Genomic DNA, 15812 nt, shown 5'->3' on the forward strand with positions numbered 1-15812 from the left:
ACTCGCAATATTAATATATAATACACATATCTCGTGGGTGTCAGTCGTAAATGGACCATTTGAAATCTAAATTGTACATGGGTCGCGTGAAAATAGACTACCTATTGGGCTTGACCACATAAAGGCCCATATCTAACTTGGCCGCTATTAAATTTCCAGTTTCGGACCCTTGGCCTGCTTACAATTCCGGCCTCGTATTTAAGGCAACTCCAACTCTTCTTTTTCCGCATTTCCCTGTGGAAAATCTCACTAAAACCCTCCGTAAAATGGCGATGAGAGCGGCGGCCACTACGACGGCGGCATACGCCAGCGGCAGAGGGTTGAGGGCCATGTTCTCGTCTCTTTCGAGCTTTCCGTTCAATATACCTCAAACTAAAACCGAGAAGCCTCCTCCGGCGGAACCTTCTACAAATCTCTTCATTTCTGGTATGCGTCCCTCTTTTTCTCCTAACCTCCTTCATTTCTTCCATCTTTTTCTGACTTCTTTTGAGGTCTATGATGATCTGTTTTTTCTTTCGCGTGCTTGCCAGCCTTTTTAGTTCATTAATCCATTTCTGTATTTGATCGTGAACTATTTAGTTCATAGGCCATAGCGCTTCAAAAAACGGTATACTATGACAGATTCGTTTACTTATTTTTCATATTAGCAATTTAGTTTATTCGAAAACTTAGTAAATTACTAGTAATCGACTGGATTGTAGCTTTGTAGTAGTTGCGTATTCATCAATCATGGTCCCTTTTGTTATATTTATGAACTACCTCGAAGAAATTACTATTTTGTTTTCGTAAAAAAAAAATCATAGCTTTTTACATTTCCGCTCTCCGTTTATTATACCTGCTGGCAATTCCATGCTTAGTTCTCTGTTGAACTAATTATTCATTTCTATTCTGCAACACCTGGTAGCATTCATTTTATTTCTTTCTAATGCTGCTGTGTTGATTATTTGATCATTCCTGTGTAACCATTGGTGGTCTCTATAATTATATCAGGTGTAGTCTTCTTGTTATGTGGCAACATCTTAATTTTGTGAGTTTCTCTATGAGAAATGTTTGATGACACATTTTTAAAAATCTTCGAATGTTGTTGCTCCATTTTGTTTCTTTATTCATCTGTTATTTCACTTTTTTGCTATTAGTGACCTTAATGGAGTTCCTCTGATTCCTGTCAAGTTGCTTCTGAAGTGCAACTAATTCTTGGATATTATTCTCTAGTATATTTTTTTCTCTTTGTATTTCTATAAAAAATTGTTTGTTTTTCCTTTCTCCCCGCTCACAAGCAGTTGTTGGCATGACTAGCTTTCAAGTTCTCTGTATTTTTTCTGTTCCTTTCATACTATCAAGTATCAATTTCCAAAAGTGTGGTATGGTCAATCTTGTGGAATAGTGAATTTCTCAAAATTCTGTGCCAGTCATGTAAAACTACAGAGTAAGTGTTTTGTTGCGATTCATATTATCTGATTACTGCTTCCGTTCTCTTTTCGATAGTCACAATTTGAACCTGCTTTTTAGCAGCTAGTTTATTTTTCTAGGACTGGCCTCCATTTTTTCCCTTAGGAGACACAGAAAACTATATCATTGATACAGCATCATTCATTTTTGGTCTTTTTTTTCGGCATGTTGTATGGTTGGACATTGTTGGAGGGATATGTTGTGTTGACTCTACCAATGAAATGGTATAATTAAGTGTTTTTTTCTGGTCTTCTGTCACTATTTGCATACTGCTACTAGTGATTTTCAGTATCCATTCTGCCCAATGATTTTATTTGAGGTGATGCATTATGTAGATACAATCTATTCAATTGCAGAATGCATTTCCAATCAGAGTGGTGAATTGGAATATCTTGTAACAGCTGTGTGTGACAGTTTGTTGCTGTCGATTCTGACATTTTACCCAAGGACTACCTAACTTTTACAATTTATATTCCCTTCTCATTGGGGCTGCTACTCGAATTATTGTACTTGGATCTTTGAAAATTATGGTAGGTATATGTCTTGTTGGATATGTCCGACTCCGACTTGTTTGGTTATATTATTATTTGGCTGATTTTGCTCATCATAAAAGTTTTCCATGGTGCTGTCTTACTGCGCTTAACTTCATCGAACTTTCTTTGATATGAATATGATGTTCAGGGCTTAGCAAACGTACAACGACAGAAGGTCTGCGGACTGCCTTTGCTAAGTTTGGTGAAGTGGTCCACGGTATGTTATTTTAATTTTTTTTAAAAATGCATTGGGGCTGGATAGGCTCACACTTAACTATTGGAAAATTTTAAAGCAATTGTTTTTTGTTATTTTTTCAGCTAGAGTGGTTACTGATCGGGTCTCTGGCTATTCAAAGGGATTTGGTTTTGTAAACTATGCATCATTAGAAGATGCTGCTGCAGGGATTAAGGGCATGGATGGCGAGGTGATTATGTGTTTTGTAAAATTTCTGTTCGAGGATGGTTATAGTTCATAAATGGTAGCTTAACGCGACATAGATGGGATTTGCAGAGAAAAGCAGTGTCTTCTACGGTTCTACCTGATTCTTATACTCATGTTCTTTCTGCTAACTTCGAAAGTCATAACTTGCTGCTTGACCCATGGCTATATATGCATCTGACCAAGGCTCTATAACTAGATTCAAAACAAGCGGGTCCAGTTTCAAAACTAACAGTTTTAGTTGTGGTGAAACCTGGAATTTAATTCAAATAGCGGAAAGTTGATTTGATTCCAGCACCCAAAAATTCTGGTTTCGCCTCAGTTACGGTTGGGACTGATTTTAACCGAAGCTTACTCATGTAAAGTAATGATTGAAAAAAAAATATTGATGCGCCTCGAGTTCATATGAGATAAATCCCAATTTATAATCGTCCAATAGTTATGTTAATCATAAATCTTTGTGTAAAAGAAAAAAGAAATACAAATTAATCTGGAATATAATGTTTATGAATGGAATAATATATATATACATATAAATTAAGTTATTTAGTAGTTTTTGATACCTTGGGAATTTATGACCAGTTTATAGTTTGGTTTCGGCTCCATGCAATTATAGTTTTAGTTTTATTTTCAGTTTTTTGTTCTAGGAACTGTAATGAACTGTAAGTACTTGGTTTGATCAAACAGAAACCAAAGACTGGTTACAGTTTCAGTACTTCGCTCAGGCATACAGTGTTCTAAAAATCGGCCTAGGCATCCGCCTAGGCGCTAGGCGGCGACCAACCGCACCGAAAAAGTGCTAGTCGGCCAGCCTAGGTGTCCTCGACACCTAGGCGGACTTAGGCGGCCCTAGGCGGAAATGAATTTTTTTTTTGGCCTTTTAGATCATAAGCCCAGTAAATAAAATGAGATAAATTTTATTAACCTTCTACAAAAACCCTTTCAATGTTGTATCCAAATAAAAGAGAAAAAAATGTGGAGAATAATAAGTAGAGAAACAGATGGAGAAGAAGCAGAGTAAATTTATGGAATTTTATTAATTATGTGATTTTTAACTCATATTAAATTTGATGTTATCGTGTTGGAGTTATAATATCTGATTTATTATGTTATACCGAGGAATCGGCCTAGCGGCGCTTAGTCCCCGCCTAGGCGCTGGGCGCTGGTCTGGCGTCCGACTAGCGCTTAGCGAATTTTAGAACCTTGCTGGCATAGCTGTGAAGCTCTTTCAGGTTTTTGTGTCTCTTATAGAGTTTTAACATTACAAAATGGAAAATTGGAGGTAGAAATAATGAGAATGAAAGGATCTTGGTGAAGCTGGTAAAGTGAGGGGGTCATTGTGTTCTAATCTGGGACCATGCATGAAAAAAAAATGATATTCAGTGATTGTGTCATATCTCGCAGGTTAACATTGTTTTCGCTCGCAAGTATCTCCTTTCCTTTGTTTGCTTTACAAGCATTTTAAGATCAATGGTAAATGTTAGTTTCCAAAAAAGCATCAACTCGCTTGTATAGTGAGAAAAGGTAATATCCTTTTCAAATTGACATGTTTATAGGTTTCCATCTTTTCTTCGGAAATAACTATAGTCCAAGTACTTCAATTTGGAGTCTATTTTTATTTTTGCCCGTTTTGGAGAAGCTATCACCTCATGTTTGATGGGCTTGGAAATTTTTGGACGCTTGACTGCTTAGGTTGAATTGAAAAATAATGGAATGAGACTTTTAGGGAATATTTAGTAGCATTTTTGTGCAAAATTCTTTGAGAAAATATGTTGTGCAGGATTCTATTAGAGAATATTTGGTTTTATTTTTTATGCAAAGAAAATTCTACTATAAATATATCATGCAAGAATCTGTTGGTTTGGTGATGTCACGTCATTCATATTCAATTATTTTAATGACAAACGAAATATTTTAAAATATAGTTTTATAATAAAGTATTTTTTGGCTGAAATGTTAGGATATAAAATTGGAAAAAAGATTAGTCTTGGGAGATTGTTTTGGAGAATGTGATATATGTTTGATTTGATTTTATTGTGGAAGTATAGAAACACTTATGACACTTAAGTACCTTAATTCTCATCTTTAATTGTGCAAGAGGTTATTCCGATGTATATGTGCTGTAAATCGAGTAAGAAATGAGTTGGCACGGTAAGCCGTCATTTTACTCCTTAAAAGTGAATGCCAAATCTCCAAGTCTCTGTTCATCAAGCTAACTCAGTGCTAAGTGCAATATGTATGTCTTTTCATGTGCAGTTCAGTGTCCATCAGGAACCCCTTTGTTAACAACCTTTCGATTTTTGACTCTCTTGTTTTTGCAGTTTCTAGACGGTTGGGTTATATTCGCAGAGTATGCAAGACCAAGACCTCCCATCCCCTCACTCAACAACGGACCTCCTCAGGGTTGGCAGTGATTTAACCTTTTGAGAAGAATCCATGCTCACCAAAATCAAACTATACGATAATTAATGTTCTTGGAATTTCATTGATAACGAAGAAACCTTCTGTCTCGTGATCCATTCCCCACTGCAGTGCACTTGTCTGCAGATTACATTGTGATGTGTATCACTCGTTGCATGTTTTGGTGGTAGTTTCTCCGCAATATTTATACTAGAAGTACCTATTCTGGGTGCTTGTTTGTTTGCTGTAACCGATTGATTATAATTAATTGTTTCGCATTCGGTGAACCACTTGAAATATGTCCGCTCAGTTTAGATTGTGAACAAGTCGAATTTGGTTTGAATTTTACCAAGTCCGGACATATTTACCCTTGTCAAGATTTGAATTCTTGGCCATTTGTGCAAGAATATCATAATTCAACTTAAGATATCTGAAAATAAATGTTGGGGGCCGGCTTGCAGAAGGGGTAAGATTTAGGAATTCCTGTAAAATTTATGTTTGAGACGTTGATTATTTACAATTTTAGTTTATTCAACTGTTGTGATTCATTCCTTTGACCACTTGTACATGGTGATTTAGCCTGAGATCGAGGATGATTGTGTTTCTTTATAAAATTTGTTATTCAGACTTTTTGTTTGGGTCCTATAAGCAACTGAAGAAGCCCAGCACTCAGGGGCGGATCCAGAAATTTTGTTGAAGGAGGGCAAAAAACCAAAGATAAAAAATAGTTTATATGTTTTAATTATATAGACTTGTTTTTTCAAACTTACAAATTAAGAAAAATTATTGGAAAAATAAATTTACACACAAATTTTATATTTTATCCTACTCGATTCATTCAAAAATTGTTACATGTTTTTCAAAACTTATTTAATAGGAGTATATATATTAGTAAAAGAGAAGAAACAAGATTAGTAAATATATTAGATAAGCCTAGCTATATATTTGAGAAAAAAAAATGTTACCTATAAAATCGAGACACAAACAAAATAAGAAATATTTCATTTTTAATACATATAATTGAATATCATTCAGATGTTCATCTCTCATTGGATTATGAAGACGATTCTTAAATGACATAAAGAGTGGTAAACTTTGACTTCTAGATCATTTGCTTAATTTTATGTGCATAATTTTAATTTTAAAATCAAAAGACATACTATATTAGTACTTTGATATCAAAACTCAAAAAGGAGCATCTGTCCTCCCTTGCCCCTTAATAGATCCGCCCATGCCAGCACTGCAACACAACATGGGGGCTTTTTTCGGATTATAAATATCGATGTTTTTCTTGGGTTGTATTTGAATTGATGAATTTGGATTGATGTCTTAGTGATAAGTGTATTTTATACACTTAATTTTTATATGATTTTAATTGTTAATTATTTGTTTCGAGCGGAATTATGTCTGAGTTTTGTTGTTTTTGTGCTTGCAGAGAATTATGGAAATAATGGGAAAAAGAAGAATTATTGTGGAAGAAAAGGAGAAGAAAATAGGAATTAAAAAAATTAAAAGAAAAGTATAAAGAGAAAAGAGAGAAAAGAACGTTTAGAGAAAAGAAAAGGAACAGTGTTGGGCTTCTTTATTGGGCCAAGAAAGATTAGCGCCTGTTGTTAGCGCATAACTTAGAGCAATCGTTCTGTGTCATGAGAAATCTGAGAATTGGAAATTGCGAGTTGAAGGCGCGCCCGCGCCTTCACTTTAGCGCCCGCCCCGTCGCTGTTAATTGAAAATTTTATTATTTCGGGCAATTTTTATGGGCTTGGTTTTGTGGGTTTTTGTACGCAATATAAAAAGAAATTCTTATCAGAAGAGAAAGAGAGAGCCGCACAACCTATTACACGAAATATTAGAGAGAACAGGGCTTGATCGTTGGAATTTTCTGAAGATTTCTGGAGCTTAATCTGAAGAACGAAGACGGAGTTCGATAGTCCGGACACGGCATTGACGACGGATTTGATTTCTTACTTTTATTTAATTCTGAATATGTTTAGATTTATAAATTATTGTTTTATTCAGAATTTTATTATGAACTAAATTTTTATAGTCTAGAGGTCGGATGGAACCTGGTTTAGACACTTTCATGAATTCTTGATTTTATTGGATTGAATTTTTTCTAGATTAATTGTTTTTTCTAGAATTGATTGTCTTTTCAATTATCTGATCAATAATTGATTTGTTATATTTATTTGAAATCATTGCTCGGGAGAGGGGATTTTGAATAGGACATTAGAACTACACTGTTAATTATTTATACAGCTCGGGAGAGTGTATGATTTTAACAGAGCTTTTAAAAAGAACATTGTTTTGTGATAGATCACTGCAATAAATTCTTAATAGGGATATTGAAATTTAATTGTAGTTGATAAACATTATTTGTTGCTCGGGAGAGGGAAATAATATACGTAAGTGTTCTTGGCTATTAATTGATTGGAATTCATGAAGATTAATCATTTAGGATTGACTGTTGTTGAAACCAGGTGAAATCTATACCTCTAGACCATTTTTCTCTGATTGATTTTTCCTGAAAGTTGTGTGCGTGCTATCAAAACTTCACTGATTATTTATTTTTCTGCAAAATTCTCAAAGTTTGATTTTCTAGATAAAGTTTAGACAATTCTAATTACAAGTACTAAATATTTTCATTTTACTCCCTGTGGGATCGATATCTGAATTATTCACTATATTAAAACTTGACACTCGTACGCTTGCGAGGAATTTTCACAGACAAGTTTTTGGCGCCGTTGCCCGCGGGGAGTAATTTTGATTATTTTTTTTTAGTCTTGTTACCAATTAGTCTAGATTTTAATTTAGAGTTTTTTTATTTTTATTTTGAAGTTACTAATTAAATTCTTCTTAATTTTAATTGCAGTTTATGCGACGATCTCAAAGTGCGAATTCTCTACTTTTTGATCCGGAGATCGAACGAACTGCACGTGCTTTGAGAAGAGCGAGAAGAGAAGAAATTAATAACATGACTGAAGAGAATGTGAATCAAGCTCCCCTGGTACCTATCAGAGATCACTTCAGGCCGACGATCCAGGCTCACTACTCTGGAATAGCTCGAGGAACAATCAATGCCAACAATTTTGAGCTAAAGCCGGCCTTGATCAACATGGTTCAATCGAACCAATTTAATGAGAGTGCCACAGCTGATCCTCACTTGAATCTCAGGACCTTTTTAGAAATTACTGATACGGTAAAATTTAACGGTGTTCTTGAGGATATTATTCGTTTACGCTTGTTTTCGTTTTCTCTCAGGGATCAAGCCAGAAGTTGGTTGCAATCACTACCGCTAGGAAGCATCACTACTTGGGAGGGGATGACAGAAAAATTTCTTGCTAAATATTTTCCACCTGCCAAATTCACCCAGTTGAAGATCGAGATCAGCACTTTCAGGCAGATGGATTCTGAACAGCTTTACGAGGCGTGGAAAAGGTACAAATAACTACTTAGACGTTGTCCTAACCATAATTTTGCAGATTGGGAACAGATCGAGTGGTTTTACAACGGACTGAATGCGCCTACGAGGATGAACGTGGATTCTGCTTTTGGAGGAACTATTTTTGCAAAGGACCCCGCTCAAGCCTATGATATGCTGGAACAGATGACGATAAACAGTTTTCAATGGCCATCAGAGCGAGTGGGAGTCAAGAAGCCAGCTGGAGTGTATGCAGTAGATCCTCTCACATCTATCACGGCCCAATTATCTGCACTGACTACACATGTAGCTTCTTTGAATAAGATAATCGTTGCAGATTCCATTGGAGTTGAGGGATCATATAACCCAGAGGAATTTAATTATATCCATCCTAATGGCTACCGAGGTTATGGAGCTTACAGAGGTAATTCTATTCCCAATACTTTTCACCCTAATTTGCGGAATAATGAAAATTTTTCATATGCTAACAATACTAATAAGGGTGATGGTAAGTTGTCTTTGGAGGATGTGGTTAGTAATTTTGTGCAGGAATCAGGTAAGAGGATGGCAAGAACTAAGTCTCGTCTTGACAGTTTGGAGATGCACATGACCAACATGGGTGCGGTGTTGCAATCCATGGAGACTAGCATTGGGCAGTTGGCGAACGCACTAAAGGATAACAACCGCGACCAGTTTCCTAGCAACACTAAGGTAAATCCCAAAGAGCAGTGCAATGCTATCACGTTGAGGAGTGGAAAAGAAGTTGAAGTCCAAGAACCTGCGGTTGAAGAGAAGGAAGTCGAGAAGAAGGAGCCTGAACTGGAGCCGAAACCGATGTACAAGCCTCCACTTCCCTACCCGCAAAGGTTCAAGAAGAAGGCATTGGATGAGTAGTTCTCTAAGTTCTTGGAGATTTTCAAGAAAATTCACATCAACATCCCCTTTGCTGATGCATTGGAACAAATGTCAAACTATGCAAAGTTCATCAAAGAGGTGATGTCCAAGAAGAGGAGGCTGCTAGAGAACGAGGTGGTGAGCTTAACTGAAGAGTGCAGTGCCGTGCTTCAAAAGAAGATGCCACAAAAGTTGAACGATCCAGGGAGTTTTACTATTCCTTGCACAATTGGTTCTTTTTATTTTAATAATGCACTTTGCGAACACTTTCGATACAAGTCTCTCGTTCGAAATAGGATCACCAAGAATAGATGCTTCATTCGCAAGGCTCTTCAACCTTCCATTGTATTCCATGATGGTCTCTGATTCCGCCATTCTCATTTTCTCAAATTTTGAAGTTATGAGACGCATCCTTGTCTTCTTGACACTAGCCGAGCCTTCACAGTGGGTTTGTAGTTTCTCCCAAGCATCCCTAGCACAAGTACAAGTACCAATTAGATTAAACATGTTCATATAAACTGAAGTGAGCATAGCATTAAGAGCTTTAGCATTATAAATAGCCGTTGTATTCTCATCGGCTGTCCATTGTGATCTTGGCTTTGGTCCTGGTACATCATCATCTCTCATGGGTGGTGTCCAACCGTCAAGAATACGCTGCCAAACCCTGGACTCAATGGATTGAATATACATGCTCATCTTCAATTTCCAAGGGCCGTAGTTTGTCCCATCCAAAATAGGTGGACGAATTGCACTTGTGTACGGAGTGTCCATAACTAACCTGTAACACAAACCAGAAACTCACTTAGTAAAGTCAAGTGGTGGCTCTGATGCCACGTGAAAGAAACGGTGTACGTGATTGTTACGTAAAATAAGGCAGTGTTGTCGTTTGTGTTGTAATACCACAGACAACACAGTGCAGCGGAAATTTAAAACGTAAATAAAAACACAAGTAAATAATTTTGCACGAGTATAAAACTCGTGCGGGTGCCTTAGGGCTAAATATCACTAGTAAACGTAAGAATAGTCTTACAAAGTAATCCTAGTGATTTTACAAAAAGTCATTAAATCCTAAATTTCTCAACGAGTTGAGAAATCAAACTTGCATCCTAAAATACAATAAAAGTATAAAAGAAATTGGATGCAACTCCCGTAGCCTAAATTGAAGAGACATAAAATATCTTCAACAACACAGTTCCCACAATGTTGTCTCTGATGTCTTCAACACGAACGGCGACACGGGGACATGCAACAACGATGGCTGCAAACCTTGCTTCAGAATTCTTCAAGATCTTCCTTGAATTCTTCAGAGTATGCGCAGAGTATTTTTCGTCTGAAGCTCTCACTTTTCTTGTGCGTGGAAATCTTCTTTTATAGATAAGCATCCAAATCTTGAAGATTGCCTTAGATAGAGTCCTACATAAATAAGAAAACTAGTTTTAGTAGGAAATAAACTCTATCAAATTTTGTAAATCAAATCTTGATAATATCGAATTATATTATGTCAAATAATCACCTTATCAAGATCTAATTTAAACTTTGGCAAATATATCATTAACATATTCGAAAATATACACTCAATATTTACCAAATATCCTATCTTGTCTAGAAAGCAAAATCTTATAATTTCCAATTAATTAGGGCCGAAATATTCAAGGAATAAAATTCCTTCAAATAGGAACCGGAACACCCCTCCTGGCCAAATTATCTCTCGTCGGTAAACAATCACGACCAACTCTCAATAAAAAGCTCTTGACTTTCGGAGGTATCCGAATTTGCCATAAAGATTTCCAGTTTACACACACACACACCATTATTTACCCTCTCTTCCAAATCCATCGCCACCTTGTACCCTGACTTGACTGAATAAATACCATTTTTAGTAAAATGCCAAATACGACAATCTGGGCCAGCATTACAAATCAACGGTATACTCGTAATTGGATCAACATCCTGCGCACAAAAGACCTCATTGAGCAGTTCAATATCCCATGTTACACTATCAGGAATCATCAACTCATTAACTATCAACCCTTGGAGACCATCAATTTGAGATGACTGGATTAGAAAATTATCGTGAGTGCGTAACCAAGGGTCTTTCCGAACCTGCACTGAACATCCTTCACCAATTTTCCAGCGAACTCCTTTACGAAGTAAAACCTGAGAACATCAAATGCTACGCCAAGTGAAACTTGGGTTCTGCCCTAATCTGGCATTAAGAAAATCCCCTTGTGGATAGTATTTAGCTTTGAATAACTTGCAAACAAGTGCATTTGGGTTGGAGATTAAATTCCAACCTTGTTTCCCGAGCATTGCCATATTAAACTTGAAGAAGTTTCTAAACCCTAAACCACCTTGTTCCTTACTCTCACATAACAAATCCCATCGCATCCAGTTCAAACTTCTTTCTCCAGCTTTTAGGTATAAAAAAATATATATTTTTCTCGATTTTCACTTGCACCAGTTTGTTAAATTAATAAGATAATATTTTTCAAAAGACACTTATATAAATATATGGTCTACTCGACATCACACATTAATTATAATTTTTACAAAAATTAAGACGATATCATGTTTCAATTTTGTGAGACATCTCCTATTTAGATCACAGATAACCTATGAATAAATATATTTTTTAAATAAAAAATATTATTTTTATTATAAAAATATAAGTAAGGTTAGAATTTTATGCCAAAGTATTAACATTTTTACATTTTATGACTTGGGAACCGCAGTCCCTATCTTTCGGTGTGCATTGGTGACCTCTGACTAATGCAATAACCTGAAAACTTTGATAGTCAGGTAAACATGTACACTAGGCAAGCTCTGCGCGACAGACTAGTTTATGAAGATGTTGGTAGGAAAAAATCGAACTCTTGACCTCTTGTCAAATGTTCAATTCCAACAACTAGGATATCTCCTTTGTAAAAAAATAATTATTTTTTATTGTAAATATGGAAGATTGATTGTGTCACATATAAAGATTAGGGAGTCCGTGACATCTTCTCACAAGAGACATAACTTGAGCATTATTTGCACTCTTTGCGTGTTTTTACAGCTTAAAAATTTATCTAGACGCAATACTTTTTAATTTTTAAAATTAATAATTTATTCTATATATTTTTATTAAGAGCGAAAGATTATTTAAATTTTTTTTAAAAAATAACATGTTGACATTGAAGATTTAAAAATAAAGCTTATTTCATGGGAAAAAATATGAATAAAGTTATACAATGAGAATATAATTATAATTTAAATAAAATTTGATCTCAACTTTTCCTTCACAAAATTTTGTTATTTTGTGAAGGAGAAGTTTAGAAGTGCTTCCTAAAAGCTCTCACAAACAATATCTTAGTTTAGTATTGGAGCTTCGACTTTAATTAAAATACAAAAATATTGGAAGACCGTTAATTTTTAGAGATGAGTCTCTTACTTGACCCGACTCGTAAACAAATATAACTTGAATTTCACTCAATTGATATTTATATATATATATATATATAATTATTTTGGTACATGAACTATTAATAAAATATCAAATTGATACATGAACTATTGAAAATAGTTTAATTGGTATATGATGAAACTCATAAGTCAACTTTGTCATTTACTTAAATTTTAAGTCCAATATTATTACTAAATTCAAATAGATTCATTTTTTAAATTTTAAATTATTTTATTACTTAAAATTATAAAAATAAATTCATATTTACTACTACTGTTATACTATAAAATGAAAATAATATCTCATATATTTGAAAAAAGTATTCAACATGAAAAATTTGTATATTATAAATGAAAAGACACACACAAACATATATATAATTTGTATATCATCTTTTAATTGTATTAATATAAATAGTAATATTACGTTTATTTTTTTACTAATAATAGCACGTGTATTATTCGATATATATATATATTAGTAAAAAAAGTTTTCTGGTATTGTATAGTATTTCCTGTAAAAAAAAAAAAATGAAGGGAAGGGAAGGGAAGGGAAGAGAAAAGATACAAAAAGAAAAGAGGATAAGGTGAAATAGTGCAAGGAAAAGGGATAAAAAGAAAAAAAAGGAGAAAAATTTAAATCTAAAAGATTAACATATATAAAGCCCATGCATATATATTAAGAAAGCCCATCAAATAATTACCGAATGCTGTGTGGGAGGAGATCTTGATCATATGTATATATATTTCAACGATATATGCTTTAATTCGTATAAACAAAATAAGCACAGCTCCTTCCTTCTGATCAAGTCGACATAATGAAGTTGTTGAATATGATCAATCTCCCCAGAAAATCTGAGATGCCCCCAAAGGTGGCGAAAGAACAGAAGCAGCAAAGAAAGGAGATCAAGATCAGCAGAAGATGGCGGCCTTCTCTTCCGGCAATATCGGAAGACGACGTTCTGACAGAGGCTGCGATGGTTAAAACTAGTATCCGAAGACCACCGGCGACCGTGGCCCCAAAGAAGAAAAAGGTTTCATCGGTGCCGAATGAAAATAAAACTAGACCTTCTTCTTCGGATCGCCATCATTCTTGGAAAATCTTCTGCCAATCACTATGTTAGCATCGGAATTGATGTAACAAAAATTTGTTGTAATAAATCAATAAATTCATGATTTGTTGAATCCAAAGTGTACGTACTTTAATTTAGATCCATTTTCAGTTTAACATATTCATATTAAATTATCATTCATGCATATATATATATATTTCTTGTAAAAGTACATACAAGAGCTAGGTCAAGATTACCCCGATATATCGAAACCGGATCGGAGGAGCTAGCTAGGACTGTCAACCGTCGTCCATATATATGGTGGTGCATGTACGTGTTGTCCGGGAAAGGATATATCGATCATTAAACCTTTCTTGGTTTGGTTTTGTTTGGTGGAAGAACATATTAAAAAAAAGATGCATGGATCGATAGAGAAGAAAGTTTTCAAGATTCAAAAAACCAATTAATTAAAGGACAAGCTGCTAATTGCTGCAGTAGCTAAGAGTTCAATATTTAGTATTGTGTACTTATTTGGATGCATGACAATTATCTCAAGGAATCATGAAATTAATAATGTATTAATTGTTAGGCATTAAATTAGCTTACCTAATGTATATCTATATTTTCTTATAAATTAATTTGACGAGTGTCTGCGTATGGTTTTTCTTTTCTTCGGTTTGTCGAAAAATTCAAAACATTTAATTTCTCTATGCACAATGTAATTAATTTTCTAGTCATGGACCTTTTTTCCAAAAATAAAAAAATAAATAAATCTTCTTTATTGACTATTAAAAAAGGTTTAAATACATTTATGACACGCACAAAATTCATTTTTAAATTACGCTTTCTTTTATTTCATGTATCCAAAATTTTAAATATATCCTCACTAAACAAATTAAAAAATAAAATAATTAAAATGGACAATATTTAACGACGCAATAGCATTGTTTATGAAGTTGCTAAGATAAACTGTTGGAATAAAATACATATGAAAAAAATATATTTTACTATAAGTGAATACAGCTTAATTGTTTAATAAAATTTTATCTTTAAGGACTTAATTTTTATATGAAATAGTACATGCTCAGCTAGGATTCTATTAGAGAATATTTTTTTTATGCAAAAGAAAATTCTACTATAGATATATCAGGCAAGAATCTGTTGGTTGAAATGTTATAGAATATAGTTTGAGTATCTAAAATATAAAATAATAATAAAGTGGCCGAAATGTTAGAAGGATATAAAATATTGGAAAAAAGATGGTGTCCTGTCCTGGGAGATTATTCCCATGTATTTGTGCGCTGTAAATCGAATAAGAAATGAGTTGGCACTGTAAATGAGATTTTTTCTGCATTTCCCTGTGGAAAATCTCACTAAAACCCTCCCTAAAATGGCGATGAGAGCGGCGGCCACTACGACGGCGGCAGAGGGTTGAGGGCTATGTTCTTGTCTCTTTCGAGGTTCATTTTTCCATTTCCGTGGTTTGATCGTGAACTATTTAGTTCAGAGCGCTTCGAAAAAGGGTATACTATTCGTTTACTTATTTTTCATATTAGCAATTTAGTTTATTCGAAAACTTAGTAAATTACTAGTAATCGACTGGATTGTAGCTTTGTGGCAGTTGCGTATTCATCAATCATGGTCCCTTTTCTTATATTTATGAGCTACTTCGAAGAAATTACTAGTTTTGTTTTCGTAAAAAAAAAATAAAAAAATCATAACTTTTTCTTTCTAATGCTGCTGTGTTGATTATTTGATCATACCTGTGTAACCATTGGTGGTCTTTATAATTATATCAGGTGTATTTTTCTTGTTATGTGGCAACATCTTAATTTTGTGAGTTTCTCTATGAGAAATGTTTGATGACACATTTTTAAAACTCTTCGTATGTTGCTGCTCCATTTTGTTTCTTTATTCATCTGTTATTTCACTTTTTTGCTATTAATGACCTTAATGGAGTTCCTCTGATTTCTGTCAAGTTGCTTCTGAAGTGCAACTAATTCTTGGATATTATTATATAGTCGATTTTTTTTCTCTTTGTATTTCTATAAAAATTTGTTTGTTTTTCCTTTCTGGCCGCTCACAAGCAGTAGTTGGCATGACTAGCTTTCAAGTTCTCTGTATTTTTTCTGTTCCTTTCATACTATCAGGTATCAATTTCCAAAATTGTGGTATGGTCAAAC

General features: G+C 34.4%; 1 protein-coding gene across 1 annotated transcript; it reads left to right on the forward strand.

The window, feature by feature from the left end:
• The first annotated feature begins 219 nt into the window (after window positions 1-219).
• On the forward strand, window positions 220-5372 carry LOC140887599 (organelle RRM domain-containing protein 2, mitochondrial-like). The gene is made up of 4 exons (XM_073294947.1): window positions 220-426; window positions 2131-2199; window positions 2301-2407; window positions 4743-5372. The coding sequence occupies exons 1-4, from the start codon at window positions 267-269 to the stop codon at window positions 4833-4835; spliced, it is 429 nt and encodes a 142-aa protein (XP_073151048.1). The 5' UTR covers window positions 220-266; the 3' UTR covers window positions 4836-5372.
• The last annotated feature ends 10440 nt before the right edge of the window (window positions 5373-15812 follow it).

The sequence above is a fragment of the Henckelia pumila genome, chromosome 3 (genome assembly GCF_033568475.1).
Source record: "Henckelia pumila isolate YLH828 chromosome 3, ASM3356847v2, whole genome shotgun sequence".
NCBI lineage: Eukaryota > Viridiplantae > Streptophyta > Magnoliopsida > Lamiales > Gesneriaceae > Henckelia > Henckelia pumila.